We start from the raw sequence: 26132 nt of genomic DNA, 5'->3' as shown, positions 1-26132 counted from the left end.
ATATTAGTAATGCAGGATTTATATTCAGTTTTGTCAATTATGTCTCTCAGTTTAGCCTGATGAAGCCCACCACTACACATGTGCAGATCAGTCACACAACAGCCAGATATTCCCACTGACAGGGGGAACATCTACCCTACAGCTTTCAGGACACCTTCTGTGTGCCAGTAGGAAATGGATGGCTGCACATTGGAGCAAACTGCATCTCACAGGCAATGTAAAAGCAGTGATGAGCTTCCCTCATCACTGCCCAGAAGAGATAGTTGTACCTCAAACAGAAAGCATCAGGATTCACCTTTAGCAATACATTCCTCCCAATATTCTGAACACACTTCCAATTCTCTTAAACATGCAGCAAAGACTGAAACACAAAATGCAGAAATACAAGAAAAATGATGCACTAGGTTACATTAAAAAGGTACAAAGCCAAGGTGCTAATGGGCCACGTGGGGAAGCAGAATAGAATCAAGTGTTAAGCCCATTCAACACTCTTACGAAATAAATCTGAGAATCACAAAATTCAGAAGCACAGCTCAAAAACACGTGACTGTGAACTAGCTTTGACACCTACTTATGCCATTAATAAAATACTTAATATATGAAAAACACTGGGTTTTCAAAAGTGTCGTAACCTGCACCTAGATGTGTTAGTCATCCACAAAGAACTCTCACTTGAGCACTAGAAATTACAGAACAAGGAAATCAAACCAAACCTTTACAAGGAAGCCAGCTCAAATGCTAAATCTGGACTGTGCTACCTGCAAACATTCATTACCAACAATAACAGATTGCTAGTCTTTTTAACCAGAAAGGAAAAGACTATCTCTCCCCTGCAGTGCATTGTGTACAATTATTGGATCTGAGACAGGCAGCTACACTGGGCTTTCAGTATATTCATTAAACAAGCCCAAGAAATTCAAAGCTGCTTCATACAGATCAAATGAACTCAAAGCAATCTTCACTTTCCCTCTGGGTAAAAGCAAGTATGGGATGACATTTAGTAATTCTCCTTACCTAGAAGAAGTTATTTGAATAATATTTACCAAGTTAAACTGTAATACAGTAAATGTGTTAATGAAAAATCATTTAAGCAACTTGACAAAAGAAAAAAAGCACCCAGCAAAAAAAGCAGGCTGTTCCAAAAAATGTAGAAAGTAAATTTATGTTCATTATAACTATTTAGATATAAATTAAATAAGCTGATTCTGTAACAACTTCTCCCATGTAACTTATAAGGTCTTCAGAAGTATATTCTTGAAACTCCACAAGTGACAGCATTAAATCTCAGTTTCATTTCATCTCAGGGAAGTTTGGAAAGTGGCCTTTGGATACAGTACTGCTGCTCAGCAACTCACCAATGAGTTTATGTTTATCTTGTTAAGAAAAAATTAGCCCTTTCATATACACATACTTTTAAGATAACAAGATTTTCTTCACAGCTTCAAGTTAGGCACTGAAGTACTTTGTTATGATTAGTTTATCACATTGAATCCAAATGCTCTGGATTATTAACCAACTCTTCTGACAGGTCTCCAATAATGAAACACACCATACACTGACTCACCATTCATCTTAGCTGATAAAACAGAAAAGGAAGATGGGAAAAATCTCGAGCCTACCCAGGCAGTACACAGCTTTAGGAAACCCCTTTCATTTGCTTTCTCGCCAGCAAAAGCAGTTTATTTCTTGGCTTTAACATGGCAAACTTCACACTTGCCTGCTTCCATTCTACCCATTGATGACAGGTACCATGTCTAAAACTATTGGTACTCAAAGCACCTACACTGTCTCAAGACCTAAGGACACCTGAAAAGCAAGTTAACGTCCTCTCAAGTAAAGCATTAAGTCTGCCACTTCCTTGTTGCTTAAAACCTGTTGACCCTTGAAGCTAATTTGCTGATTTACCTGTACCATGCTACAACTGTGCCATAATACCATTATCAGGAAAAGAAAACACTTCACACAGCAGTTTGTCCTCAGGCTGCTGAGGATCCATATTGAAATCCCACTGCTCCATTTGGGACCCAAGGTACCCAAGGTACCACTTCCACCTCCACAATTTGGCCACACTGGGCCCTGGCACTGAGGGATGGAGGATGTGCAGAGACAAAGTAAGTGAAGGAAGTCACAGAGAGGTGGAGATAAGCAATGTGAAGGTTGAGACATGCACTCCCACCTCAGTCTACCCATCCTCGCCCACAGACTGTGGAATAAAGTACTTTATAACCCCTACTGCGATTACACAGCACTGGGTGAAGTCAAATGACACGAGGAAGTTGCACGTAAGGCATTGGGAACAACTGCATTTCTTGTGCTTAAGCAACTCTTACAAGCTGGGGAATACTTACTCCATCCCTGCAACACCCCTTTTCAGACACCAGCTTTTACAGTCCCTGATCCAAAACAAATTAAAAGGGACACAAGGTACACAAAATCATCCGGTGATAAGCGTTTGTTCGCAGCGAAACAATCGAACGGAAGGATTTGTCTTGTTAAACACACAAAAGGTTATCAATAACCCACCAGTTCACATCAAGGCTTCCAGCTCCAGGGAGGGACCGGATCCCACCCCACAACAATCACCTGTGCTGCCAGCCATGAGCAGACACGGCCAGGCACCTGCACCAAAGACATCCTTCCCCTAAGGATTCAAATATTCAAACCCTCCCAGAAAGGCTTCTGCAGAACAAAGGCTATTGGCAACACAAACTTCACACCAAGTGCATGATCAAACCTGCTTCCTTGTAAAATATTAACAGCGCTCCACCAAAATAAAACTAAGCAAGTTCTCAGTTCTTAACTAATAATTTTCCTTCTAATTTGACCACACTGTAAAGTTGCCTTAAAACCTCCCACAAGTTATTTCACTGCACCTTGCAGAGTCCTTGGAGTACAATTAAAATCTTCTACCCAGCCTCTGGGTTTGAATGGTTTTCGTAATTTCTTAACAGAATATTACTTTATTTGCTTAACACGATACATACACCCTCAATTCATCAAACCTTTAGTCTAGGCTTGTTAAAAATGAACCCAATACTTTAAAAACTGGATAAAAACCAGTTTCACTTCTCACACCATTCAACTGTGTGCCTCTTATTTTATTCTCTCATCATGACTTTATGAGCTGCTCCCACCCAATTACACTGCAAATGACACTGAAGAAAACTGTGAATTTGTAATTGAAAGATGCAACTTTAACATTTAACAGCTTCAATACTACCAAGAGTATTCAACAATGAGCCAGAATCCATGAGCCCTAGAAGCACTGAGAACTGACCTAAAATGAAAACAGAAAGCTTCTATGGTGTTTTGAATTTAGGGGTTAAGGTAAATTAATACATAAAGCAGTCTCACTATAGAAACTTTCTCACCTGTATATTTGCAACAAGTCATATAAAATATACAGATATTGCAACTGAAGTACTGTGAAACAAGCATGCTACAGTCCTCCCAATACAAAAAGTACTCTGTTTAATGATAAAACACTGAATTTTCAGTAGTGTAAGTTAGTACAGCGTATGAGCTCGAAACCTTGTAAGCTTGAGTTCATGTAATTATGCATTGTTTAGGAATTTAAACCACTATTGTTTCCTTGGAACAGTCAAAAATTGCCACACAAATACCAGTGTACTCTTGACCTCCACAGGGAGTGGCTCATTCCCATCTAATATGCCAACAAACTGCTCAGGATGAAGTTTCCCCATCACTGGCCTAACACGCTCATCTATCATATCAACACTGTCATGTGCATTTGTATGACTTACTAGATCTTAGAGGTATCCAACTCCAATGAACATTAACTTTTCCAAAGCAACCCCCAAAAGTTTAAACACATCCTAAAGGCTACGAGTATTTCCTTTTCTTTTCCTCACCTCATAGCCAAGTGGAAGTACAAATGTCAAGATTCCACCCTGCAGTCACCAGCTGCAGTCTCACAGTAAAAGAAAATTCTTGAGGTAAGTCCTTCCAACAGGTACAACATGATGAAATTAAACCATTTCAACACACAGCATTTTACTTTAATTTGAGAAAAATCACAGACTAGACTTAAACTTTGTCCATAAAACACTGACTTCAAAACAAACCTCCGAGCTGTTTTCTGCCCCAAACAAGCTTCACTGTAGACCAGCACTTACTTCTCTTAACTTGTAACAGACAGGTTGACTAACCTCAGCTTTAACTATAGTGTTAACACCAGCATAAATATCCTGTAATGTGTATTGCATTAAGGCATGATTTAAACATTCTTCAGCAAAAATTTTAAAATATCATCTCTGTCTATATTTGTTTTCAATTATCAATGATACATGAACAGCTCATTCATTTATTTTGTATTTATTTCTGCACAGTGAGAATATCGGAGCAAATGTGCTGTAAAAATCTGACAATTTTGGGGTAGAACTCTTTTCACAACCATGGATCAAAAACAATTAATGCTTGGGAGGGCACATTTTTACCATGAAGAAAACGTTATGTATTCCTGGTAAAGAAATAAAGCAACTTCCCCTGGCATATCCTGAGGAAGAACAGCAATTTTGCCACATTACTTTTCACTTGAGAGCTGAGGGGACGCAACACAGGCAGGAAGGTATTTATTCCAATGCTGTTCTGATTAACCCTAAAAAACAGACCTGAAAAAAATTCAGAGGGGACAGCAACTAATGCAACATTTGTGGCAAATTTTAAATATAATGTTGATGTTTTACATCATTTGTTTTTTAATAACATAATTGTTGAGGGTTAGGTGGGAATTTTTACCCATTATGTGCTGGGAAACCTAACTACCGGTACTTAAGGGTGCTCACGAAGAACAAAAAGTAACCGGGCCCAGGGTGGCGGGGAAGGGGGCAGAAAAAGGAGGGTGGGGACAGTTTTTGGCTGGCTTTTTCCTCGGCTTCGGGGAAGAAGGACGTTGGTGCGCTGGGTCGCGGAGCTGCTTCTTCTCCTTCTCCCCTCTTGGTTGGTGGCCTCGCACCCGCTGTCCTGCCAAGCATCGCCGTGGAGCTGCTGATCCACCTCATCCACCAGCCCAGGATCCAGCTCGTCCCTGCTGTCCCAGCCGACTGTTTTCCTCGGAGCCCTGCAGGAGCACCGGGACTGACTGCCCGAGGGGTTTGTGAAAACAAAGCCTCTCCTCCATCCCGTCTCAGCCGAGAAAGCTGTCCCGGGGTCCCCGGTTCTGTTTTCTTGTTATTGCTGTAGTTATTGTTTGTTTGTTTACCTGGTTATACTAGTAAAGAACTGTTATTCCTATCCCCAGATCTCTGCCTGAAAGCCCCTGATTTCAAAATTATAATAATTCGGAGGGAGGGGGTCTACATTCTTTCATCCCAAGGGAGGCTCCTGCTCTCCCTAGCAGACACCTGTCTTCTAGAACCAAGACAGATTTTGGCCGCCCATCGTGGGGCACTGAGAGAAAAAGGGCAAAAAAGGAATAACAGTTCTTAAATAACCTAACTTTTGTGTGCGGGATTTAGAAACCTTGTTAGGTAGAACCATGCTGTTTAGCTTACCCAGGTTCGTGGGCCATGTGGTCACAGCTATATTTCTCCCATTTGCTGCACCTTACCTAAATATGGGTCCTATAACTAAGGCTACTGTGGCTATTATCCAGCTTGTTTTGTGGGTTGATAAGGTGAGGAATTCATGGATGTTTAACGTCCTCTGGACGGCGGGCTCATGGATTCAGAGCTGTCACACACTAACTGGATGGTTTTCAGGTTACTTTAATAATGGTACCTACTGGGAGAAAAAGACAGCTGGGGAAATTTTCTCCCAACCTTTCACCCAGTTCCTTGGGCCTACCCTGCCAGTTTTCAAAGGGCTAAAATCTTCTCTGGATGCTAATGACATCATACAGTGGCTGGTGTTGCTGATAGGCCTGTTCTACCTAGCCTTCAGAGACAAAGGGAAAGAGACCGGAGGTGCTGCTCCAGAGCCTGGCACAGCCCCAGAGACAGGGAGTGCTGCTCCAGAGCCTGCCCCTGCCCCAGAGACAGGGAGTGCTGCTCCAGAGCCTGCCCCTGCCCCAGAGACAGGGAGTGCTGCCCCAGAGCCTGCCCCTGCCCCAGAGACAGGGAGTGCTGCTCCAGAGCCTGCCCCTGCCCCACAGCCCACCTCAGAAATGAACCACCCAGGGTGGGTGGGGGTGCTGGTGAAGGAGATGCATGAGATGGGCCAGATGCTAAAGGAGTGCATTTACTCAGCTGCTGGGAAACCCTTCCCCTGGCCCAAAGAGGGAGAGTCTGATGGTGCAGCAGTGGAACCCACAGATGTTACAACCATCCAGGTTCCAGATGAACCACAAGGGCAGTCACAGCCAGCAGCTGTTGCCCCTGTGGAAACGAGGAAGTCTAAGATGAAATCACAGCACCCTGCTGATAAGGATAAGAAAGGAGGGTCCTCACAACCCACAGGGGAGCCAGAAGTTGAAATCATTACTGAGTCTCTGACATATGACAGTCTCCGTAAGTTACAAAAAGACATTGTGAGGCGGGGGCGTGAGCCTTATACCACCTGGTTACTTCGGGTCTGGGACCTTATGGGTACAGGCGTGCAGCTGGATGGTGGTGAGGCAAGGAATGTGGGACCCTTGACGCAGGACTCAGGTGTGAATCAGATATTCGTCAGGGAGCAAGGGCCCCTTTCCCTCTGGGAGCGGCTTTTGATGAGTGTAAGAGAAAGGTTTGTCCATAGAGAGAGAATGGAGGAGCATTATCATAGAAGGGAATGGAAAACCATTGAGGAAGGGATCCAACAGCTGAGAGAAGTGGCGATATTAGAGGTCCTTTTTGGGAGGGATGGACAGCATGATAATGACCCCGACAAAGTCAGGTGCACTGGGCAGATGTTGTGGAGTCTGGCAAATCTAGGGCCACGTGACTACATCACCTATATTGCAACAATTAATGCCGATAACGGCCGAGAGACGGTGGGTTCTGTTGCCACCAGGCTTAGAAATTATGACAGTATGGTCCATGGCCCACATCAGGCTAAGATTTCTGCTGTGATTAAGGAACTCAAAGAGGAGATGAGGGAAATGAGGGAAGAGATGAGGAAGAGCAGTTCCCATATGGCACCAGTGCGGGTCACAAGCCCAAAACTCCAAGCCCCACGTCCCCCAGCTAGAGAGAGAGGGTACACCTCACGAACTGAGCTGTGGTTCTTTCTACGTGACCATGGGGAAGACATGGGAAAGTGGGATGGGAAACCCACTTCTGCCCTGGCAGCACGAGTGCGTCAACTCAGGCAGGGAACCAGTAACCAGAAAGGTTCCACTAAAGTGAAGGTAGCCTCAGCCTCCCGTGACGAAACTGCCAGATATTACAGAAAAGAGGATGATCCCCTTGAAAGAACCTCTAGCATGTATGCCCAGGGAGGAGAGGATGACCAGTGCTAGAGGGGCCCTGCCTCTAGCCAGGAAGAGGCACGAGAAAACCGGGTCTTTTGGACGGTGTGGATCCGATGGCCTGGCACATCAGAGCCACAAAAATACGAAGCTTTAGTTGATACTGGTGCACAGTGTACCCTAATGCCGTCAGGACATGTGGGGACAGAACCTGTTTCCATTGCTGGGGTGACGGGGGGATCGCAGCAGTTGACTCTGTTGGAAGCTGAGGTGAGCCTGACTGGAAAAGAGTGGCAGAAACATCCCATTGTGACTGGCCCAGAGGCCCCGTGTATTCTGGGCATGGACTTCCTTCGAAATGGCTATTACAAAGACCCAAAGGGACTCAGGTGGGCTTTTGGAATAGCTGCTGTGGAGGCAGAGGACATTAAGCAATTGAACACCTTGCCTGGACTATCAGAGAACCCATCTGCAGTAGGACTCCTGAAGGTGGAAGAACAGCGAGTGCCAATTGCCACCTCGACGGTGCACCGCCGACAGTATAGGACAAATCGAGATGCTGTGATCCCCATCCACAAGATGATCCGAGAACTGGAGAGCCAAGGGGTGGTCAGCAAAACCCACTCACCCTTCAACAGCCCCATCTGGCCTGTGCGCAAGTCTGACAGAGAATGGAGATTGACTGTGGACTATCGTGCATTGAATGAAGTGACTCCACCGCTGAGCGCTGCCGTGCCGGACATGCTGGAGCTCCAGTATGAGCTGGAGTCCAAAGCAGCGAAGTGGTATGCCACTATCGACATTGCTAATGCATTTTTCTCCATTCCCTTGGCAGCAGAATGCAGGCCTCAGTTTGCCTTCACGTGGAGGGGAGTGCAGTACACCTGGAACCGACTGCCCCAGGGGTGGAAGCACAGCCCCACCATCTGCCATGGACTGATCCAGGCTGCCCTGGAAAAGGGTGAGGCTCCAGAACATCTGCAGTACATTGATGACATCATTGTGTGAGGGAACACAGCAGTGGAAGTATTTGAGAAAGGAGAAAAGATCATCCAGATTCTGCTAGAAGCCGGCTTTGCCATCAAGAAGAACAAAGTCAAAGGACCTGCTCGAGAGATCCAGTTCCTGGGAGTAAAGTGGCAAGATGAGCGGCGTCAGATTCCCACTGAGGTCGTCAATAAGATCACTGCAATGTCTCCACCAGCCAACAAGAAGGAAACACAAGCTTTCCTAGGTGCCATAGGTTTTTGGAGGATGCACATTCCTGAGTACAGCCAGATCGTGAGCCCTCTCTACCTGGTTACCCGAAAAAAGAATGATTTCCACTGGGGCCCTGAACAGCAGCAAGCCTTTGCTCAGATCAAACAGGAGATTGCTCATGCAGTAGCCCTTAGCCCAGTCAGAACAGGACCAGACGTGAAGAACGTGCTCTACTCTGCAGCTGGAAACAATGGTTTGTCCTGGAGCCTTTGGCAGAAAGTGCCTGGGGAGACTCGAGGCCGACCACTGGGATTCTGGAGCCGAAGCTACAGAGGGTCCGAAGCCAACTACACTCCTACAGAGAAGGAAATCTTAGCTGCCTATGAAGGAGTCCAAGCCGCCTCAGAAGTGATTGGCACAGAAGCACAACTCCTCCTGGCACCCCGACTGCCAGTGCTGGGGTAGATGTTTAAAGGAAAAGTTCCTGCTACTCACCATGCCACCGACGCTACATGGAGCAAGTGGATCGCCCTCATCACGCAGCGCGCCCGTATTGGAAACCCAAATCGCCCTGAGATTTTAGAGATAATTACAAACTGGCCTGAAGGTGAAAACTTTGGTCTCACTGATGAAGAGGAGCAGGAACAAGTGACACGGGCTGAAGAAGCTCCACCGTATAACCAGCTGCCAGCAGAAGAAACACGCTACGCTCTGTTCACTGATGGTTCCTGTCGCATCGTAGGGATGAACCGGAAGTGGAAAGCAGCCGTATAGAGCCCCACACGACAGGTCGCAGAGGCCACTGAAGGAGAAGGTGGATCAAGCCAACTTGCTGAACTCAAAGCTGTTCAACTGGCCCTGGACATTGCTGAAAGAGAGAAGTGGCCAAAGCTCTACCTCTACACTGATTCATGGATAGTAGCCAACGCTCTGTGGGGATGGTTGGAAAGGTGGAAAAAAGCCAACTGGCAACGCAGAGGAAAGCCAATCTGGGCTGCTGATGAGTGGAAAGACATCGCCACCAGGGTAGAGAAACTGTCTGTGAGGGTCCGTCATGTAGATGCCCATGTCCCCAAGAGTAGGGCTAATGAAGAGCACCGAAACAATGAGCAGGTGGATCAGGCTGCAAAGATAGAGGTGTCAAAGACAGACTTAGATTAGCAACACAAGGGAGAGTTGTTCCTAGCTCGATGGGCCCATGACGCCTCAGGTCATCAGGGTAGAGATGCCACCTATAAGTAGGCACGAGACCGAGGGGTGGATCTAACCATGGACAGTATTTCTCAGGTTATCCATGACTGTGAGACGTGTGCCACGATCAAGCAGGCCAAGCGGTTGAAGCCCCTCTGGTACGGTGGGCGGTGGTCCAGATACAAGTATGGGGAGGCCTGGCAGATTGACTACATCACACTGCCCCAAACCCGCCAAGGCAAGCGCTATGTGCTCACTATGGTAGAAGCCACCACTGGATGGTTGGAAACCTACCCTGTGCCTCATGCCACTGCCCAGAACACCATCCTGGGACTTGAAAAGCAGGTCCTTTGGAGGCATGGCACCCCTGAGAGGATTGAGTCAGACAATGGGACTCATTTCAAGAACAGCCTTATAAACAGCTGGGCTAGAGAACATGGCATTGAGTGGGTGTACCATATCCCCTACCATGCACCTGCTGCTGGAAAAGTTGAACGGTGCAATGGCCTGCTTAAAACCAGCTTGAAGGCGCTGAGTGGGAGAACTTTCAAGAACTGGGAGATTAATTTAACAAAAGCCACATGGTTAGTGAACACCCGAGGTTCCACTAACCGAGCAGGCCCTGCCCAATCTGAGCCCTTTAGAACGACAGATGGAGATAAGGTTCCAGTGGTACATATGAGAGGTATGCTGGGAAAAACTGTTTGGGTTAATTCTGCCTCCAGCAAAGACAATCCAATCCGTGGGGTTGTCTTTGCTCAAGGACCGGGTTGCACTTGGTGGGTGATGCAAAAAGATGGAGAGACCCGGTGCATACCTCAAGGGAACCTGGTTTTAGGGTGAACTACCCATGACACTGTGCTTGTATCTGTATCTGCATGTACATATGTATATAGTTAAAGTAGTATGTGTTAGTGTATAATTTAAAGGTTTAATATTTGATGTAACATTTTGGTATGGGAAAAAATTCGGGGTGGATAGTGTTGAGGGTTAGGTGGGAATTTTTACCCATTATGTGCTGGGAAACCTAACTACCGGTACTTAAGGGTGCTCACGAAGAACAAAAAGTAACCGGGCCCAGGGTGGCGGGGAAGGGGGCAGAAAAAGGAGGGTGGGGACAGTTTTTGGCTGGCTTTTTCCTCGGCTTCGGGGAAGAAGGACGTTGGTGCGCTGGGTCGCGGAGCTGCTTCTTCTCCTTCTCCCCTCTTGGTTGGTGGCCTCGCACCCGCTGTCCTGCCAAGCATCGCCGTGGAGCTGCTGATCCACCTCATCCACCAGCCCAGGATCCAGCTCGTCCCTGCTGTCCCAGCCGACTGTTTTCCTCGGAGCCCTGCAGGAGCACCGGGACTGACTGCCCGAGGGGTTTGTGAAAACAAAGCCTCTCCTCCATCCCGTCTCAGCCGAGAAAGCTGTCCCGGGGTCCCCGGTTCTGTTTTCTTGTTATTGCTGTAGTTATTGTTTGTTTGTTTACCTGGTTATACTAGTAAAGAACTGTTATTCCTATCCCCAAATCTCTGCCTGAAAGCCCCTGATTTCAAAATTATAATAATTCGGAGGGAGGGGGTCTACATTCTTTCATCCCAAGGGAGGCTCCTGCTCTCCCTAGCAGACACCTGTCTTCTAGAACCAAGACAATAATATAGAGTACATCCAGCTATGGATTCAGCTGGAAAAACATTTTACAGTAGAAATAGTCAACAATTTAAATAAAGAGCATTTCCTGAGCTGTCTTGCTAGCCAGGACATAGGAACCATGCTACACCCTCCTCACATCTGCAAAGGGGAAGAGGTTTTTTTTTAACAGACTCAAGGGCACAGAGCTACTCATTAGAGGCAAGTATTTTCCCTCATCCTAGTCCCTCACCTCACCCAAGGGACACAGATCAACCTGTGCAACCAGCTCCTTTCATACAAGAATTTTAGACTGGGGCACAGTGCAGGGCATGGCACTGGGGCCAGATGAAGGGTAGGAGGGAGCACACCCAGCCTGCTGAGAAGCAGAGGTGTTGAGGCAAGTCCGTGAAGACAAAGGATCCGGATGTCAAGTATCCTAAGAAAGAGTATTTGACAAATACTTAATGCTTTCTAAAGTAATCAACCCTGAGCTGGTAAAACCACAGTGTTTAACCAGAGGGTGATGTGCCAGTGTTGGGAGCTCTATTTCCTAATACCTCAAAACCCTGCACAAAGAGTTATGTATATTTTGCTGTCTGTCATTTCATACAACGCCCTTCCCTCAAGCACCGGTCCTCAGGATGCATTAGACATTGTTAGAGGAGATTAATTTAACTGCAGATTATTTTTTGATTATTTTTTCCTTTCTTTCACAAAGCACTTAACAGGAATCAGTGCTTGGGAACTGGAGCTCTGAAGCACAGTCTATCCATTTATTTGTGATCATAGCAACTAATTGCTCAAAGACAAGCCTGAGGCCCCAGGACCATTCCCATGTCACTGAAGCTGGTTGCTGCAATGATGTGCCACTCATCCCCAAAAAAAACAGTGTTGCTAACTTGCTTGAGTGGCTTTGTGGTACAGAGGGCAGACAGCTGGATAACTGACCACTGGATAATGCTGACTCCTTCAGTGGCAAAAAGACAATGGTGGGAAAAATAAAAAAATAATTCTGACGTGTGTTAGTGGTTTTGTTAACAAAAAGTCTGCCCAAGGTCTCAATCAGCTCATAGGAAATTCCTGTGTAGCTGGAGACACTGCCCTGACAAGGCCAGCCTTCCCCTCCCAGCTTTTCCTCTACTTGACAGCCACGGTTGCTACCACACCTAGTCTTTGGGCTCCGTTATATCAGCACTGATAGGAGCCACCCCATGGGAAAGTAGGATAGTGGGAATGATGTCAGGTACCATGAAGAGCATTTTCCTTTTCTGCTTCAAAACTTTTGAACCTTACAGAAGGGGAGCCATCCATGTCTCTGCTTTTTTTTGAGTTCCTACAAACGAATTTTAACAATGCATATCCTGCCAGGAAATGTTATCATGCATTAGTGATAAAACATTAGATAAAAAGGCAAATTAAGTTTCCAAGACACAAATCTCAGCTGATAAACATATTACATCCACAGCTCAACAACTGTGCAGAGAAGAAAAGAAATAAAGCATTTTAAAGAAAGGCTCAGGAATACTGGGGCGGGGGGAACCAGGAAGAGTAGATAAAGTAATGCCATCCTGTCAAAATACTGCTCAGGCTATGCATGAAGCACAGCTATGAAATTAAACCAGATTAAACTAACGGCCATTCATTAACCTTGGGTATGCCTATATGGTACAACACAGACCTGAAGAGGAGCTCAGGCACCAGATGTCTTGCCAACACAGCACTCTCTCACAGCACCAGCTCCCAGCTGAATAAATAAACTAGAGCCAGAGGAACCATTTATTCTCCTCCAGCAGTGATGCTGCACAGCTCTCCAGTCCGAGAGGCAGCAACTCTGCTCCCAGCCAGGTGACACAGCTGGGCACAGTCACCATTAAGGAGCGCTGGGACATTCCCTCTGGATGCTGTTCTAATATGGAGATAATGCAAGAAAGCTGCCTCTCTAACACCAGCAAGCCAGCTGTACATTTAAAGGACAGCTGCTAGAAAAAGGCTGAAGGAAAAGGCACTGCAAAGCTTCACAATTGCCAGACTGCCTAGAGCATGAGCCTAAAGGTCAGAGCAAGAAACAGACTTCAAATGGGCAGTGAGCTGTTCCCAAGGCAGTCAGGCTATGCAGGACATTGGTCCCACAGGATTGTCAGACACAGTTGGGCTATGCCCAGCTCTGTTGTTCACAGGCCCTTTAGAGAGGATGCTTGTCAAGGGATAAGCTCCCAGACTCGCACCAAAGGGAGAATAGCTACAAGTCCAAACCTAAACCAGACCATCACAGCAGTTGTAGTTACTGCAAGAGGCTACAGCTACAAATCTGATCTTCACAGAAGGAAAAAACTCCTAGGCAATCTGACATCAATAGGGGTGATAAAACCTGGAGGAAATTTACTTTACTGCAAAAAAATTCAAGGAGGGCACAGAGGTGAGTTACCTAGCTACTGTCCTTGAAACTTTTACCAGAACTCTCCACACCCTGAACAGTCATTAGGTCAGGAAGAAAGAGAAGCTGCTGAAATATTCCTTCCACTTCACACAAGTCCTTTGGACTTTCCCCAGACAGCACCAACCTGGCAAACATTACACCATGATATTCAGAGATCACAAGAAGAGAAATGCCAGTTTCTAGAGAGCTTGCCAGCAAAAGTAGCCAATGCTCATTCCAACAAACAAGCCAAAAGCAAGGAGACTGAGAAGAAAAGGACATCCTGGCAGCTAATTAGTGCAAGCATTACAGTCAGTACTTCCAAGCACCAACAAGAACTAAGCAGGACATACAACTTAATGCAGGATTTTTTTCAGACAGAACAGAGAATGTGTCTGGGGAATTCTTCACCAGTCACTTCTTGCGACCAAAATACACAAGCACTAATTAGATCATGCCAAGTCTTCATTTTCACACTTCCAAAGCTGCTCAATTAAAAGTATGCGTTTTGGCACTGCTCTCTGTTTCAAAACAATTTAGACAAAGCTGAAAACAAAGAAATGCTTCAACCCCAGGAGGTGACACAGCTGAAGATGGATGAATCAATAACATACTGGAAACCTAAAAAACTCATAAGCAATACAGACAGACCTACTTTCATGAAGCAGATATTGCCTGATATGACAGAACACAGAAAACAAAAATAAACCAACAATGAGAAAGAAATAAAAACAGTGAGAAAATAAGGAAACTCTGCCTTTTTCAGCAGAGTTAGTAGATCAGCTCTACCTTGGAGTATTTTCTTAGATTGTTACCAACTTTTTAAAGAGCCTCCAGGTAGTTACAACTGGGATAAAACTTGGAGAGTACAGGTAGAACCTGGGACCTTCAAAAACCCACACCATATGTCTTACCAGCAAGCACATGCTGAGGAATGATGTCATGTCCACAGCTACTGAAGCTGTAAGGAATTTGTGGGAAAAGATAATCAGGAGGACTTTTAATTTCTCTTTCAGTGTTTTCAGTGGCACTTTGTAAATAAGAAACTCGATTCAAAGTATCAGTTGCAATTCTTCCAGATGCTGCAGAAACAGACTGTCACAGCTACAGGTTCCAGTACATAGATTTGTATATTGAAGGATAATACCAAAGAAAGCAAGCAAGCAAGATTTCCTGTGTTAGCAGTGTTAAGAACACTGCTACTGATGCACATGAGACACTGACCACCTTGCTCTGCATGACAGTGCACCAAGACCAGACTCATTCCCAGTTTTTGTGATGTGCACAGCAGTTAGGACATAAGCTTCAGAAATTTGAGGAGAAGGTAACCCCCTGATAGCAAGTAACATCACAAAGCCAGGCCAGGAGAGAGTGAGAGGCCAGGAGATCTCCTCAACCTGGCTGTACTTTGCCTCATCTGGAGGAAGACACAGAACAGTGTCTGGGAGAAGGCACAACCATTCCAGCTCCCTGAAGCAGCAGCACGCTGACTCAAAACCTACCTACTATCAGCCTGCAGACACCTTTATCTTAGATGGTTACAAATTACCAACAACAAATTTCATGCATCTCATCCCTTCTTATCTTCAAGAACAAATGACAAATATCCTTCTTATCTTCAAGAACCACGTGGTTATAAATGAGGTCCCACATCCTACCCCAAAGAACCTGTTGCAGAAAAATCCCTGTCACTCCTCCAGCTGCTGCAATTCTTCATTTACATAAATTGCCTCTGTTTTAGATTCCTTGTCCCTCTGATTTATGGCCTTCAGAAAAATAAACATGAGTTAAGGAAACAAGGGAAAAGAGTAAATGAGCCAACCTCAGTAGCTTTGACCACATGTAAATACTGCAGCCAAGTGCTGTTTCTCTGACAGCCAATAACAAGAGCAAACATGCAGATAGATATGTAGCACTTTTCCTATTCTTCAGAACTTAGGGATACAATCCAAAACCACATCACCTCAGGACTTAAAGATCATCAGGTTTTTAGTGTCATAGTAGCTCTTCATTTCACAAGCTATCAAGCTAAATTAGGAATATAGTCTCCTTAAAAAAAAAAAAAACAGAGTATGACATTCACTGTAGCAAGTTTAGGCCAGATGAGACTTTTAGCATCAGTACAGTTGATTTAAACTTATTCCTAATTATGCAGATCAGAAAGAAACCCGGACTACAGAAAATCTGGACAGTCTCTCAAGAAAGCATTTATAAAAAGTTAAGTGAGTTTAATGTGCATGACCTTCTAAAAACCAATCCCATCACAACAACAGGTATCCTGACTCTTATAAGGTGCAGGCTCCAAATACTCATGTGATATCACCAAATAAGTCTCCCAACTGGCAAAAAACAAACAGTTCTAAGAAATACTAATTCCACAGGAACCAAGAACTAAGAAAAGTCCAAAATGATGGTGGTTATATAAGAGATTGGATTAAGAATAATCTACTGTGATGTGTGCATATTTACAGAAGACTTGGAAGAACAGAGTTTAAAACAATCACTTGAAGAAAAGTTAGTTGTTAAAGGAAACAATTTGCTGTACTAGATTATTATGTGACCAAGAAAAAAGTAGTGAGCAGGAGCAGACATCAGGTATTAAATGCTGGCTTGCCTCCTCTTCTAAAGTAAAATTAGATGCCCCAAGAGCACTTCCCTCAATGCAACATGAAGCTCTTTGAGCAACACACACTGAAATTTAGCAGTATCTCACACAGCCTGAACTCACCCCCATCTGCTATTATTACACTGGGGATGTAACAACTGACCACATGTCATGAATGATTATTTAATGTTTAATTGTTCACCTAAGAGTAACGTTTTTATCTTATTCTGTGCCTGTGCAGCCAAACCACAGCTGCAATGTGACTCTGTCTGTGCTGCTAGGACAGGATGCAGACAGTCAATAAAAAGAAGTTTGTCTTCCTACCTAACCAAACAATTTGTCTTTTAATATCACTTTAATTCAGAAGAGAAGGAGGAAGAATAAAAAGAATATTAGACTGTTCAAAAACTCCATACCTTTCTTGTGATTTTATTGTTCAGGATCCTGGTTTTGGCTTTACCATCAGAGAGACAGAGGCAGGAAAGGCCCTTCTCAGGAAGGCAAGGTTGCTTGCAACATCCAAAAGGTTGGTGTTTCTGCCTCCTTGTTTTCCACATGCAGGGGGGGCAAGGGCTGAATGCAGCACTGGGTCATGGCAATCTCACAGAATCCAGATCATTATAGTAATTATATCATTATACACCATAAAAATGCATGCCAGTGCTTGCTATTAAAACTGACTGTGTTAAGATGCCGGTTGATTCACTTCAAGTGGTATTTGATTAACAAAATGTGATAATGACATCTGTGAAAAGGCAAATGCAATGCCACATATGTCTCGGTGAGCAGCACTTCCTATTCTCTCAGCTTTTCTGCTATCAATCTACTGCACTGCTATTCCAAACCCAGTCAGTTTGCAGCTAAGCAAAGCCTGGGAAGAGCCATGGCAGCTCACAGCGAAGGCCCAGCAGTGTGGAACAACATGTGGCCATCCAAAGAATGTCACAATTAGAAAGTTAGCATGTAATGAAGCTTTTCCAGATTCCACCAATTTGTGGCTTGGGAATTTGCCAAGCTGGGGAGGGATATGCATGCACTTGTGTGTGACCATCAACTTACAGCCCGCACCGTAAAGCCTACAGCAAAGCAAATTAAAAAAACAAAACAACTGCCCTCCCTCCCTTACAGCATCCATCAACCTTTCAGATTTGCTAGAGCTCTGCTTTTCTGGACATCTTCCTAGTTGGCTTCCCACTTTACTCCTGAATATCATGAATTACACTTGAATGTTTTTAGTGTGCCAGAACACTTACTATTTCAATAATGACTTCTCCAGAACTTTTTTTTTTATTATTATCAATGTAATGTTTCCAAACAACATTCTTGATTGTTAGACTCAAACAGTGTTGCTGTGATAACCCTCTAAGAACCTCATCTCCTCCTGAGTTACTGTTATCCTTACATTAGCTGCAAGATTTTGAGAAGAAACTGACTCTCAGAAGAATTTGGTTGAAATGAATTATTATTCAGCAGGACAAATCCAAAGCTAGCATCCCCTCTGGATAACTAATGTTTCATAGGTTTTCACCAACAGTGGGAGGCAGTGACTTGCCAGGATATGTAGCTCTGTTCAAATTATATGTGGTGATATTTGTGATGACTGCTTAAATCAAATTGTTCCTTCTTCACATTTGTTTGTAATTATGCCAACAACAGTCACAGCTGGGAAAAGTGAATTGTACTTTATGTCTTCTGTACAGAAAGTGTTTAAATATTTATCTGTGATGTATGTCTGAGAAGAGGCAGCTTGAAGATCTCCTGCTGCACTGTATTGCCTCTGACAGCTCAGTGTTGAACAGAACATGTGCTTTCATGAGCTATGAAGCATTACTATTTCTATCACTGTTGGACACTTCGTGACCAAAATGTTGGACCCATTATCCTTTTATCCAGCAACACACACTGTACATAATGAACAGCTCTCTATCCTTGGCCTTAGAGGCCTTCTGTCAAGATCAAAAGAACTGGAAATTGTGGCAAGAAGTACTGTAAGCTGATGAGGAAATTATTCATAAAACAACAACAACAACAGAGGCACTGATTTGCACGAATTTCCGTGAAACTGGCAGGTTAATCAGGAATTATTTTATCTACATATACAGTATATTTATGCATAACTGGAGACCTCGCTGGCATATTGTAGTAAGCAATAGAGAGTTAGACCCCAAAACTCTTTCTTTTAAGTTTCGGGCAGCACCAAGTCCTTGTCTGGGTACTATTTTCAGACTAAGACTAAAATTTCAGCTGTAGCGTGCAATACATGAGACGGTTGTCATGAAAAACATTCCACGTTATAAACTACTACTCTAAAAGCACCAGGGATTGGGCCAGGAATCCAAGCCCCAAGTGATATCAAATGACTTATTATGCTATTTCCTTCCACCAAAGAAATTACATCTTGCAAGAAAAACCAAAACAGATACCTGAAATTAAATAAATTCTATCTGGCAATTAAGCAGGCGGCAAAAGAGCAAAAAGAGGCTGTGAGGGAAAACAGGTTAGGTTTATCCTCTATACTGACACACTGCTTCCCTCCTTGATGAGCATACAAAATAATACCAACATTTTCTTTGACTTCCAGTAATTATACCACTGTATATCTGAAGCCTCTGAAATTGACGTAAGCACAACTCCATAATATATAAGAACTCAAGAGTGGAAGTTAAAGCAGTGAAAATCAGTCAAGAAATAAAGCACCATTTTTCTTCTTTATCAGAGTAATCAACAAGGACTGGGATAAATCCTGTCACTGGCTATTTGTTATTGAGATGTTCTTCCAGAAGATAAAGGCACAGGCAGAGGGAAGCCCTACAGCTTGAAGTCGGGAGAAGTCTTGCAGACTGCAATGACACTCTGACTTCATTTGCTAAGAGTAGGTTAAGTACCTGGAAAAACAGCCTAAGTCAAATACCTTACTTTGCAAAAGCTAAATATTTGAAAGTTACCATAGCACCTCAATATTCCCAAGATGTAACACAAGAGGACAGGAGAGGAACTTCTGAAACGGAGCCTCTAAATGCGGTCGCTGCAACGCACACCGCTCAAGCCTGGCTGGAAGCTGATGGCCACCTCCTTCAGGACACCAAGATAACAAATTTCAGGGACAAAAAGTCTCTCCTTCAAGTCTGTGGTGCCACACTGAAATTGTTGGCTCTTGATCAGAACTAATAGTAAGCAGTGAATTATGAACTGACAAACTGATCATCACTGAACAGCCACAGCTCTCCCAGCGGACGTGTGAACAAACAGAGCTTTAAGACCAGACAGAATAAGCACAGGGAGGACCACGGTAGCTCATCCAAGCAATTGATGCACATGCTGGGAAGGACACAGTGTTGAGAAATTCAAGCCTGATAAATTTCCCAACACTGAGCCAAGAAGTAGAAGGCTGAAAATACTGCTGTCTCTCTCAGGAAGGTATTACATAAAGTATAACCACACATCCAAAGTATTTCACCATTCCCTTACATTTCACGGTGGCATTTTTACCTGTGTGTAAGGTATCACCATTACAGCTCAGTGGGACACAGTATATCCCTGAAGAAACTACTCTCCAGCTGGTGGCTTTTCCCTCACAGGCACTTCACCTGCAATAACCAACTCACCAGTGACAGGGCAGCTCCTAATTCTCTCAGCAATTCAAACAAACACACACAAACATACAAAAAAAAAATCCAAAGTTTGTTACCGGTCACAGGTTCTCCATTTCCTCCCATTTACACATATAAATTGAACTGAGGTGCCTCCTAGTCCTGCCTTTACTGGAACAAGGAATACACTGTGACTGCAGGAGAAGGTCCATGGAACCACTTGCACTAGCAACATGAAGATCTTCCCCCAGAGCATCCAGAGACAATCCAGGGTGCTGGAAACCCAGAAGGCACAGACTCAACACACTGCTGAAACAGCCTTATCTTGTGCATGAAACTGGTACAACAGCAAAAAAAAACAGCTCAGTTCTCAGTGGAGCACAGGGTAATGTGTTGGGAATAGAGAACCATAAAAATAATCAGCACACACATCTCAATCCTAACAAACCAATATGTACAGAGCCAGTAAAGCCTCCTCTGAGAGCATCAGCTATACCATATATCTGATTTACATTTTTAGAGAAATAAATGAAGCTCTTCAGCTTGTTCCAAAGGCCCAGTGGCAAGGAGAAAACTCTCAATGCACCTAAGTGGCAGCTTTGCAGCAGCATGAGACTAAACAAATGGAAAAAGCTAAAATAGGTTGCGACAGTTTATCATTAATCAGTATGAACTACTTGGCAGAAGGCAGTATCTTTCAGTGCAACCTAATGGCACCTTTCCCAAAGAACTAATACAAACATGAGCACGTAGCAAGAGATTTGGGGAGCAGGGGAAAAGGGATGTCATCGCTGATTGAGTTGCTGATGGCAAGAAACAAAAAATGAGACTACACAGGGCAGCACCTGTGTGGCTGCAAAACATGACTGGCATGTTCCAGCTACTTCATTTGGCAAGGTTAAATTCACCACAGAAGAATCATAATCATATTACAAAACACTCAAGTCTTTTGAATGGTTTCCTTGCAGTCAGATACCACTTCTCTAACAGTTCTATTTATTCATGCATTCTCCCAGGACAGGGATAACATTCTGAATCCTTCCTCTTGTATTCATAAAGGATCATTACTGTTGGACATACAAAGGTATGAGAGTAGAAGAGAGATGGAGAGGCATTATCTTTGTTTAGAGACAGATATAAATGGAAAACTGCAGACAAAGCTTCCAGTTCAGGCAACCTCTATCAAGCCTACAAAGATGCCCTTGTGCTGGCAGGTCCTGGCAAAGGATTTGAGCATCCAAACTATTCAATTTTTCCATCTATATGAAATGTTTTAATATGAAAGATAACTTGCATATATGGATTTGGTGATCAAAACACATAGATATCAACATAGTTTTAGTGAACTCTGACTTGAAGTCTTGAACAGCTATCGAAGAAATTTTTCTTTGACCTCAAAACTGGTTCTCAGAGGTCACCAAGATAGCTACAGACCTTTCTTTTATTTGTATATGGATATACCTGCAATACCTTAGATCCCACTTATGATTGCCTTTTGTATTAGATTTAGTTTTGTACTTATGTATGTCAAAAAATACTCATGTCATTCACTCATTTTATGCATACTTAAAAGGAAGAGACAAGTTCTAATATGTCTCAGACCATCATTTCAATTATTATTAGATTTAACAGAATAGGTAGAAGGTTCAGCAAATGACCAGACTAAACTTGCATTTGCAAGTCTAAAATCACATAGCTTCAAACAAAGAAAGGTAGAGAAGGTAGCTAGACTGAGTAAAAAGCAGCAGGCCAAAGTAGTTCAGACCAGTCCCCACTCTGCTGGAAACATCCTTACTGTTACTTTTGTCCAAATATCTAAAAAAATGTCTTTAAACTGCCAAGAAGAGTTCAAAGACCATGTTTGGAAAACAATTTGTGGTGGTTCTGTCATGCTTAAATATGAAAACCTATGTTAAAATTGCTAACTGTAGCTTCCATTACCCAGCAAAAACTGCCCTAGCATAGAAGTGTTAAAAGATAAACCTGCAAACAAGATAAAATTATCCAGATATTTGAAATGACAAAGTTTGATCAGGGAAAGAAGTTTCATAAGTGGGAAAAAAAAAACCCAAACAACCCAGACAGCAATCTTAGTGAAATCTCAGACATGAAAATGAAAAAGCAATTGTCCCACATTTGTATTGCTCCAGTCATTTCACACATGCTTCATTCATGTAAAGAAGGGTATTACCACAAAATCTGGAGCTGTTACAAGATAAGCTTTTCATGGACTGAGGACCCAAAAATTAGAGGTAATCATAACTAAAGCTTTGTGAACACCACTTGTCAAATACATGAGCAACTGCAAACACCTACACAGCACTATCCAAAACACCACTGCATGAAGACAGCCAAATAGCAGATACCAAAAGTCACCTCTGACAATTGTGCTTGGAACCAGTCTCATCATCAGACTTTCCCATACAGTGATAATGAAGGCCATTCCATGCAAAGAATGAGGTTTCAACGCCTCAGGTATCACGTCTTCCAAACATTGTAATGGATAAAGTCTTTTAATCAACAGCAGCCTGAATTCAATTTAGCTAATCTGATTTGTATGAAATTCTCTGTTCTCTGTCTCAGGCCCTAAAAGTTTAGTGATGAAAATTGTAATAAGCTTTTTCTCTCAAATCACAACAAAAATAAACTGAACTGACCTTCCATTGATCCCTGGGAAGCAGTTTCACCACCACGATGTCACCGTTCAGGGCTCGGTTGCGAGCAACCACTCCATCAATAAAGATATCGCGACTCCCATCCTAGCCAAAGAGGAAGAAAAGTAAGTGCCAGACCAAAACATATTAAATCATGGTTGTAACGAAGCTTAAAACATTGCCATCAAGAAAGACACACACACCCTGGTAGGCAAACACCCTGCAGTTGTACACAGGAACAAAACAGATTCACCATATGCCCTTTAACATACAGGATCTTTCAGCAAATGAGCACCTTTGTATGGATGTGCCAGTACAGTAGTTCCACACTATTTACACGAGACAGAGCCAAGCCCTCAAGATGTGTTGTCTCAGTTCCTCTGCAGTTACTCTTGGGAACAGGCAGAGAGTTTTCTGCTGTCACAGCTCTTGACACATTAATCTGCCACCTCAAGCATTCAAAGCCAGTGTTCAGAAAAGACAAATGTTCAGAATGGTTTACAAGACAGTCTCTGCAAAATGCTCCATGCAGAGCTCCTGCTGCTCTCCCAGTGAGCTGGGAAAGCAGGGACATGCAGCTCCCAGATCAGCAGGGCACTCTGTGAAGGTGGTCTGGATTGTGGTGAGGGATGCAGTCTCTTGTTTTTCAAATGAGTTAACACCATATACTCTGCATTTGGCACAACTAATGTTAGAAGGTATCCCAGATAATGACAACCACAAATGCCAAGTGCAAGCCAGGAGATCTTTTACTGTAACAGACAAGTCAAGACACCTTCTCTAAATATTCTCGGTTAGCATCCTTGCACAAGAGCCTCTACTAATTGCACACACTATGATTATCCACCCCAGACATGTCTGGCATTCGGTTACTCTAGATTTAGTTTGGGAGATTTTCTTCATAGGGCAAACAAAGTTTCCTGAAGATGCCAACACAAAGATTTTAGTTTTTAAAGGATTTCCAGCTATGTCCTTTTTTCTTTTCTTTTGTTAATTACTGACCATGCTCTTGCTGCTTTCATTCCTTTCTCATAATTCAGTATACAAAAAATTCCATTTGCCTGTTTACAGTGCAATGAACACGTCAAACAATGTGAGCACTTAGAATCAATATGACCAGTTTAAATAGTTTCTAGAGAGTTATCTTTGCACAGTTTGGAGGTACAAAAAAGGAGGTTGAGTTTCTTCAGATTAGTACTTCATTGTCTTTCAAAGAAAAAACAGCCTCATAAGACTTAAAGTCTTAATCACAACTTCAGCTGTTTCTCAGACACTCCTGAGTCTCATATGCATGAATAAATCCAATCAGAACTACCAGTATGCTCAGTGTCCAAGAAAAACTTCTTTTATAACCTGAAAACATGAAGCCCAAATATCACATAAGTATCTTACTCTGCTTAGATACCAAAACAATAAAAGGAAGAACCCTGCCATGATGTGAAACTAAGGCTGTCCTCCAAGAGACCAAATTACTCTTAGAAAGAAAAGCAGCAGCAGCAGCTCAACAGCTGTGTGAAAGCTGCCTCCCATGACAAGATGCAGAAAAATTGCAAAGCCTTCTGGACCAACATAATTCAAATTGGAAACCGTTCTTTTCAAAAAGCCAGATTTTTTACACATGGTCTTATTCCTTATTTCTCCCCACCCTTTCCCTTCAGCTCCAACTCTTTACCTAAATCTGTCATATACATAAAAATGAAATGTTCGAAGTAATTTTCTAAGGCAAATTCCTGGTTTTTGTTAGAGGTTTCTTTTTGTCTGTACCTGTAGCTGCTCTGTGCTGCAGGACACAGGCTGGCATTCACAATAATTTGCTCTATAATTTTTTCCCTTTTCTCCTGTGTTCATGAAAATACAAGACATTTTTTTCCACTCCCTGTAAAGGTGCCTGATGCAAGACATATCATCTGGTTAAAGCTGCATCTCCACACTCTGCAAGAGTCTTGTCTTTAATTGCATCAACACACTCTTTCCAAATTACATATATATATTTACACAAATTTACATATGTATATGCACACCTATTTTACAGCAGTTAATTTCAACATCTGCAACAAAGCTGTAATCAGAAAATTGCCATCAGTTTTGATTTTCTCTCCAAAAAGAAACATCTCTGTATCTTGAACTTCAGGCTCACAATTGTTGGGTGAACTCACCCACTTGCAAGAAAATTTGTGCATCCCACTTTTCCTCTGCACAGCTGACATTTCAGCTTACTAATACAATTAAAATGGCACTGAATGACAACAGAACACAATCACCTGCAAAGTCTCAGCTGACCCTGGGGTGCATCTACTCTGTTGGCCACAATGGCCTCAAGACTTCCACAGCCATCCCCAGGGAACACGGGGCTTTCTCTGCAAATATCTCCAGCAGTGCTCCCTATCCCCCTCTGACAAGAGACCTGCAGTACTTCCACCTGCTCTGGAAGTGCCTCCCACAAGCACAGCACAGCTCCAGTCACTGTCACTCATGCTCAGCAGCACTATCCTTCACACTGACGCCTCAAACCACACCACTCTGCACAGGGAACACACAAGATGTGAGGCAGAGATTTAAATTCTTGGGGTCTGTTTCTGGGTAGCTTCAAGAAGAAAGCCCTGGACCTTCCCCTCAACTCTTCATGCAACAATGAGACGAGCAGACAGAGCACATGTGCAGCAAGAAACACGCAGGGACTTCTGGTGTCAGAAGGTGAACAGCTGTTGCACTGAACTCCATGAAGTCATGGCCAAGTCATAGCTGAAGTGAAAGGGGTACAGTGCCCTCGTCAACAGCAGGAAAGAAAGGGTGATTTTTCACAGCTGCAGCTCTTGCAGCATCTGGCAATGATGGGAAGTGCTGCAGAACACCAAAGCTGCAACCTCTCCATTATGGAAAATAACGTTATACAAAGGATATGTTTCCCAAAGCATCTGTCTTAAAGGACTGTGCCTACACAAGCCAGAGTCATCTTCATCCACGTGTTGATTCTGCTGATTCTGGTATTCATCTCCAGAAAGGGCAGAAAAGTAGAAAGCTGAGATAACCACCTCTGCTAGCCCTCCTTAATGTATGCATTCCTACACACAGAACAGGCAAAAGGCAACAGCTGGACACCAGAGGGGCGATTAGGGGTAAAGCCTCACATCCAAGTAATTCATGAGAGTAGCTGAACTTCTCATCTAACCTTGCATTTTGTAAATTCAGAGAATATATTTAACAGCTTACACTTCCCACACCTACAAGGACACCTGGCAAAAGGAAGGATCAAAGTTCCTTTCACTTATACACTTCCCCCCTGATGTACCAGAGAGCTGCTCAGTACTTCTTCCTCTAGTTAATGTTATGCATTCTGTGCAGCCCCCACCTTTTCCGACCCCTGTACTGCCAACCTTCTCTAACAAAGCTCCAAAACATCTCCCCAAATCAGCAACATGAACTGATAAACACCATGAATTTCAAGGCTTTCAGTCCAAGCCCCAAAACAATAGTGCTGTCAGTGGTTGGGACAACAACATAATCAGTGCTTCAT

The 26132-nt window shown here is 43.5% G+C and overlaps 1 protein-coding gene across 4 annotated transcripts in view; it reads right to left on the bottom strand.

Annotated features, from left to right (window-relative positions):
* DIS3L2 (DIS3 like 3'-5' exoribonuclease 2) overlaps positions 1-26132 on the bottom strand; it is a 186528-nt gene that overhangs the window by 135640 nt on the left and 24756 nt on the right. For all 4 annotated transcript variants that reach the window (XR_009278081.1, XM_058843466.1, XM_058843467.1 and 1 more), the window contains exon 6: positions 22622-22723. Coding sequence is in view for 3 of the 4 variants with exons in the window: in XM_058843466.1 (XP_058699449.1) it covers positions 22622-22723 (102 nt within the window). In the remaining variant the exon portion in view is untranslated. The remainder of the gene's footprint in view (positions 1-22621; positions 22724-26132) is intronic.

Source organism: Poecile atricapillus, chromosome 8 (assembly GCF_030490865.1).
Source record: "Poecile atricapillus isolate bPoeAtr1 chromosome 8, bPoeAtr1.hap1, whole genome shotgun sequence".
Taxonomy (NCBI): domain Eukaryota; kingdom Metazoa; phylum Chordata; class Aves; order Passeriformes; family Paridae; genus Poecile; species Poecile atricapillus.
This window is presented reverse-complemented; position numbering and strand designations above follow the sequence as displayed.